This window comes from Otolemur garnettii, unplaced genomic scaffold (assembly GCF_000181295.1).
Source record: "Otolemur garnettii isolate 467f Iridium unplaced genomic scaffold, OtoGar3 scaffold00034, whole genome shotgun sequence".
In the NCBI taxonomy this organism is placed as follows: Eukaryota; Metazoa; Chordata; class Mammalia; order Primates; family Galagidae; genus Otolemur; species Otolemur garnettii.
In genome coordinates this window covers 8,846,592-8,853,818 of record NW_003852429.1, presented here as the reverse complement: position 1 = coordinate 8,853,818, position 7,227 = coordinate 8,846,592, and the positions used below count along the sequence as shown (strand labels likewise).

The 7,227-nt window shown below is 39.9% G+C and overlaps 1 protein-coding gene across 2 annotated transcripts in view; it reads right to left on the bottom strand.

Moving 5' to 3' along the window:
- Positions 1 to 7,227, bottom strand: part of TM9SF2 (transmembrane 9 superfamily member 2) — a 70,656-nt gene that overhangs the window by 6,667 nt on the left and 56,762 nt on the right. For both annotated transcript variants that reach the window (XM_003789598.3, XM_023513120.1), the window contains 2 exons: positions 4,325 to 4,476; positions 2,868 to 2,979 (listed from right to left, as the gene is read on the bottom strand). In XM_003789598.3, coding sequence (XP_003789646.1) covers positions 2,868 to 2,979; positions 4,325 to 4,476 — 264 coding nt within the window. The remainder of the gene's footprint in view (positions 1 to 2,867; positions 2,980 to 4,324; positions 4,477 to 7,227) is intronic.

Sequence of the window (7,227 nt, the reverse complement as noted above, 5' to 3'; positions counted from 1 at the left end):
AAAAAAAAAAAAAAAAAACTTACCATAAAGCTACAGTAATCAAAATAGTGTGGTGCTGGCATAGTAGAGTATACAGACCACTGGAATAGAATTGAGAACCCAGAAATACTGCCCACTATACCCATACATGCATAGTCCACAGTTTGTTGGGGGTTTTTTCTGAGACAAGGTCTTGCTTTGTTGACCAGGATAGAGTACAGCTCACAGCTACCTTACAGTCCTGGGTTCCAACGATCCTCCTGCCTCAGCCTCCCAAGTAGCTGGGACTATATATGTCAGTGCTACTGCACCCAGCTAATTTTTTTCCTTTTTTGTAGAGATGGGGTCTCTCTCATGCTGATCTCAAACTCCTGACCTCAAGCACCTGCCCACCTTGGCTGCCCAGAGTGCTAGACTACAGGTGTGAGCTTCCGTACCCAGTCAACTGATTTTTGACAAGCTTGCCAAGACTATTAAATTGGCAGGGGTGGGGGGAATAGCCACTTCAACAAATGGTGCTGATGCAACTGGATATCCACATGTAAAAGAATAAAGTCAGACCATTATTTCACACAATATACACAATCTAACTCAAAATGGTTCAAAGACTGACATATACGAGCTAAAACTATGAAACTTACAAGAAAACATAAAAATAATCTTCACAAACCTTGAATTTGGCAATGATTCTTAGATATGACACCAAAAACACAAGCAACAGAAGAAAAATGGACAAATTGGACTAAACCAAAATTTGAAACATTTTGCAAAAGACATGACCAAGAAAGTGAAAAGACAACCTATAGAATGGGAGAAAATATTTGCATATCATAATCTGATAAGGTTTTGGTATCTAGATTAAAGAACTCTTGTAACTCAACAAAAAGGCAACCCAATTTAAAAATGGTAAAAGGCTAGAATAGACGTTTCTCCAAAGAAAACATACAAGTGGCCAACAAACACAAGAAAAGATGCCCAACATCATTAGTCACCAGGGAAACGCAAATCAACATCAGAATGAGATACTACGTCACACCCACTAGAACAGCTACAATTTTAAGAGATGGAAAATGAGTGTTGGCAAGGGTGAGGGAAGCTGGACCCTTCATACATCTCTGGTGGAAATGTGAAATAGTGCAGCCATTGTGCAAAACAGTTTGATGGTTCTTAAAAAATTAAACAGAAATACCATAGACCCAGTGATTCTATTTCCAGGTGTATATCCAAAAGAACTGAAAACATATACTCAGATATTTACACACAAATGTTCAGAGAGCAGAATTATTCACAAAAGCAAAAAAGTGGTAAAAACCCAAATGTCCAATGGAGAAATGAATAAACTGTGATGCATCTATATAAACAAACTATTATTCTACATAAAAAGGAATGATAGTGTTACACTGTGGTGAGAGAGGCCAGGCACAGAAAGTCATGTATTTATCGTTCCACGTATATGAAAGGTCGTCCGTAGAGACGGAAAGCAGACCGGTGGCTGCTACAGTCAGGACCAGAGGGAAATGGGGAGTAACTACTTACTGGGTGTGAGATTTTAATTAGAGGTGGTGTTAGTACAACACTGTAAATGTACTAAGTGCCACTGAATTGTTCATTTTTAAATGGTTAAATTTACATTCTGTGAATTCAAACTTGATTTTTAAAAAAATTACACTTAGTTTAACAAAGTTAGATTTTTACCTCCTATATACAAAATACCTATAAAAGAGAGGATTTAATACAATTTACATCTTCAAAGATCAATTCTAGTTTTTATCTAAGGATGTTCTCATTTTGGTGTTGTCACCAGCACACTCATTACAATGTAATTACAGATAGAAACTTTTTTTTTGCAATTTTCCGGCTGGGGCTGGGTTTGAACCTGCCATCTCCGGCATATGGGGCCGGTGCCCTACTCCTTTGAGCTATAGGTGCCACCCTCGATAGAAACGTTTAAAAAACAAATTGTCTCACTAGTTTATTTTTACTAAAAAAATTTGTATTGCAATACTAATTTTTTTTTTTTTTTTTTTTTGAGACAGAGCCTCAAGCAATTGCCCTGGGTAGAGTGCCATGACATCAAAGGTCACAGCAACCTCCAACTCCTGGGCTCAAGGGATTCTCCTGCCTCCGACTCCCAAGTAGCTGGGACTATAGGCGCCCACCATATGGCCTGGCTACTTTTTGCTTGCAGCCGTCATTGTTGTTTGGTGGGCCTGGGCTGGATTTGAACCCGCCAGCTCATGTGTATGTGGTTGATGCCTTAGCTGCTTGAGCCACAGACACTGAGCCTGCAATACCAATTTTAACTCAGCCAGTTTAACAATCCAACAGTGGAAATTTAGCACAATGTGCTATTCTCAGGAAATTAACACTTTAAAGTTTCCAGCAGTAAGCTTTAATGAAATACACTGAATATTGAATATATCTTAATTCAGTCCTAAAGACGGCTACATTTGAGTTAGAAATACAGGTCAATTTCTATCATAATAAACACATACCTACAGAAATAAATTCTTTTTATTTTTTAGAGACAGTCTTACTCTGTTGCCCAAGCTAGAATGTAGTGGTATCATCATAGCTCATAGCAACCTCAAATCCTGGGCTCAAGTGATCTTCCTGCCTCAGCCTCCCAAGTAGCTGGGACTACAGGCAATTGCCACCATGCCTGGCTAATTTTTTCTATTTTTAGTAGAGACTAGGTCTTACTCTTGTTCTACTGAGGTGAGCTCAAGTCCCCTGCCCACCTTGGCCTTCCAGAGGGCTAGAATTACAGGCATTAGCCACTGTGCTCAGGTCAGAATTTCTTTCAATTAAAAGTATTCAAATTGAAATATGCCAAAGTTATAAATACTGTCTACAAATTAACATGAATGAACACTGCTAATACATACCTCTGCACATAGGTGGAAATAACAAAGGAGTATAGTTGCTTCAGAACATGTAATAACCAAAATGATAAACACCAGAAACAGGAAGCCAAACATGTAATACATCTGGTGCGACCTATAATCAAACACATCAAGATCAACAATAAATATTTTCTCTTTGACATAGTATATGACACAATCTTTTCATTTTTCTCATGCTGAAAAGGTCTGTTTTTTCTCTCAACTAACCAAATGTCAAATCTTTAGAGGTGTTGATAGTGACTGGGGAGACACAGGGGTAGAAGGACACATCAATGCCACTGGGCCTTACCTTCCTACTTAGCTGAACCCGAGACTTGGATTTATTCCAATATGTCTACTTGTCTACAGGAGAGTCAGATTTGATAAAAGTGTAATGAAAAGGCAGAGCCAAACTCAGAAAAGATTACATTTGATATATAAGGTTCCTTATCACATGTGACAGAATCATTTGAATTTGAAAAATTACTATAACAATTTTTTTTTGAGACAAAAGTCTAACTTTATCACCCTCAGTAGAGTACTGCTGTGTCATAGCTCACAGTAACCTCAAACTCCTGGGCTCAAGTGATTCTCTTGCCTCAGCCTTCCAAGTAGCTGGGACTACAGGCCACAACACCTGGCTATTTTTAGAGACGGGGTCTAGCTCTAGCTCTTGCTCAGGCTGGTCTTGAACCCATGAGCTCAAGAAATCCACCTGCCTTGGCCTCCCCAAGTGCTAGGATTATAGGTGTGAGGGGCCTGGCCTTAATAATTGTTATAGTAGGAAGGAAAGATGTTCTAATCACTAAAAAGCTCATATTTAGTTCTAATCTTGGTACTTTCTATAGCACGTATCAATGCGACCAAACAGCAATCATTAATATGTTACTGTAACGCAGCGGCTCAAAATTATTACTATGATTTTTTATATGTGAGCAAGGAATTAGATGATGAAGCCATCTGGGAATTGGTGAGGACTCCAGAGGTCATCTAGCCCAAGCCCTTGCCCCATCCCTCTCCAAGTGCTCTGAACAAGTGTTCAAAAAAACTTCTCTCTGGAATAGCACAGGTTAATTAGTTAAGAACACAGGTTTGGAGAGACTTAGGTTTATTTTCTGTCAAATAGCAGCTGTGTAACTCAGGCACATTAATCACCCTTCAAGCCTCATCTTCATCTCTGTAAAATGGGGTATGAAGTGTTAACTCATTTCATAAATTTCTAAGAATTAAGTAATAAGAAGTAAGGAGTAAGAATTTATAAGCCTTCATTTAATATGTTCTGTTATCATCATTATTCTTTTTCCTTCATAGAAAAGGTAAAATTACCTTTTGGCTCTTAAGGTTTCTAGCTACTGAAGAATTGCTTACATATTATAAGATACACACAGTACTCCATATAAACAAACATCAAGTATTACATACAGTGGTAATGAGAAAGAGAGGACTTCATCCGTACTTACCAAATACTATTCAGAATGAAGAAAAGCTGTATAAAGATGCAGCCAAAAGGCAAAATCCCTCCCATGATGATACCAGGCAGGGGCTTTGTGTAGAATGACTGTTCAGGAATCTGACGTGGAATCTGATTGGTTCGAACCGGGTGTTCAATAGCCTTCAAGAAAGAAATAAAGGATTCATAATTACCCATCTATTTTTAAAATCCTTCCTTATACAAAATTAGCCTGCTTTTTCTCAGCTTCCATGCTGACATTAATGGCAATGAAAGTGTACTTAAGTCATCAAACTGAAATTTGTATTTAGAAGCAATGAACCGGACACTATAGGTACAATGCTCTGTCTACTAGAATGAGTCGACACTGTCTCCAGCAGCTTCCACTGACTAATGGTTTTGGACAAAGTAAGAAGTACATAGGAGATAATATAGTCCTTGGAAAATAACAGGTAATAAAAAAGCAGAGTTAGGTTCTTCATTTTAACTATATACTTCCTGTAAGAAATCAGCTGGTTCTGAAATTTCTGCCCATGTATTTTTACTTGGAGGTGGGCAATTTCATCCTTATTAAAACTGCTCTATTTACTAAGATTAAAGAACATGAAAAAAAACAAAAGAACATGAGTATGACAATAAATGGCTAAAGAACTTTCATGAGCAAATGGGAGCCAACGATGCCCTCAGTTCTCCCTATTATGACACACCACCTGCTGGTACACCTAAAAATAACTGCAACCTAAAGCCCCTCAAATTAGCTACATGAAGGGGGAAAAGTTCCAGATACAGAATTTCATGTTCTTACAAAAAAATTTCAGTAACATCCTTCAATAGTTTCTGTGATAAGTCAAAACTTAAAACGTGGTATCTTCATTTAGAACATACTTTGGTGGTTACATGATTTTACATGTAGACATACATGTACACAGGTAGAAAATCATGGTATCATTCTTCAATGTTTCTATTTTTAACCAATATATTTCTGAAATTTTTTGATAGACTGCCATGGCATCATCATAGCTCACAGCAACCTCAAACTCCTGGGCTGGAGTGATCCTCCTGCCTCAATCTCCTGAGTAGATGGGACTACAGTAAGGCGACCAGACGTCCCGATTTTTAACAATTTGTCCTGCGTCCCGCGGTGTTTTAAAAAAGTCCCAATTTTTGGAAAGAATGCATGACAAGCTAGGGAACAGCGGGAGAATGGGAAGGGAATATACGGTTTTCAGCTGCTGAAAAGGTTAATGTAACTCCATTTGGGAACGAAGAGATTAATGTAACTTCATTTGGAAATGAAAAGGCTAATGTAAACTCCCTACTCCCCTCCTGGGCAAGGTTGCCCAGGTGAAATCAGTATCAGAAAGAGACTGCTCCCTCCCTTGCTTCTAGGCAAGGACGATTAGCTCAGAAGGAGCCAAACTGTCCGGAACAAACAAGTAAACCTCCGTGCCCCCAGAGTAAGGTGACCAGACGTTCTGCTTTTGGTGGACAGTCCCAATTTTTAACAATTTGTCCCACGTCCCGCGGCATTCTAAAAAAGTCCGATTTTCGGAAAGAATGCACGACAAGCTAGGGAATGCAGGAGAACAGTAAGGGAATACGTTTTTGGCTGCCACGTGGCTATTTCACCAGGATATGACTTTTATATTATTTTGTTAATTTTATAATGTTAAACTTTATTTATTTATTTTTTTTGAGACAGGAGCCTCAAGCTGTCCCCCTGGGTAGAGTGCCGTGACATCACAGCTCACAGCAACCTCCAACTCCTGGGCTCAAGCGAGTCTCCTGCCTCAGCCTCCCAAGTAGCTGGGACCACAGACACCCACCACAACACCTGGCTATTTTTTTGGTTGTAGCCATCATTGTTGTTTGGTGGGCCCGGGCTGGATTCGAACCCGCCACCTTGGGTGTACGTGGCTGGCGCCTTAGTCACTTGAGCCACAGGCGCCGAGCCAATGTTAAACTTTAATAATAACAAATAATTGTTGAGAACTGATGATCAAGAACTGCTTATGAAAGTTTGCATTGTCAGCCCCACCCCCCCAGCCCCCCAATGGTGTTCTGCTTTACCAATGTAAAAATCTGGTCACCTTAGACCTTAGACTATAGGCATCTGCCTGAGGGTTGAAAGGGGCAAAAATGGAGGAAAGAAAATTGTAAGGTGGGAGAGAAAAGGGAGAAAGGACCAAAAAAATCCTTCATTATAATCCTCCTTCAAATCAGCTATTAGCAGGCTGGGCAGGGCAGCTCATGCCTGTAATCCTAGCACTCTGGGAGGCCGAGACTGCCTGAGCTAGAGTGAGACACCCTCCGTTCCCCCACCTCCTCACCCCTACCCATCTTTAAAATAGCCAGGAGTTGTGTCAGGTGCCTGTAGTCCCAGCTACTTGGGAGGTTGAGGTAAGGAAGATCACTTGAGCCTAAGAGTTTGAGGGTGCTGTGGAGCCTAAGAGTTTGAGGGTGCTGAGAGCTATGATGCCACAGCACTCTACTAAGGGCAAAAAACTGAGACTCTCAAAAAAAAAAATCAGCTATTAGCAGGGAAGCATATAAGATTTATTTCAGGGTGGCATCTGTGACTCAAAGGAGTAGAGCGCTGGCCCCATATACCGGAGGTGGTGGGTTCAAACCCAGCCCTGGGCAAAAACTGCAAAAAAAATAAATAAATAAACAAAATTTATTTCAAAGGTATTTATTCACAATATGTGCTACTCTTACTCTGCAGCCACTTTTCTTAGAGCTTCATTTCCTAAGGACTCATCCTCTTTGCTTACTTAGTTAAGCATTGTGTACTAGAAATACTTAATGCTAAGGGGAAAAAGTGCAGATTTTTCTTAGGTTAAAAAACGTAATAAAAGGCTCGGCGCCTATAGCTCAACCGGCTAAGGCGCCAGCCACGTACACCTAAGGTGG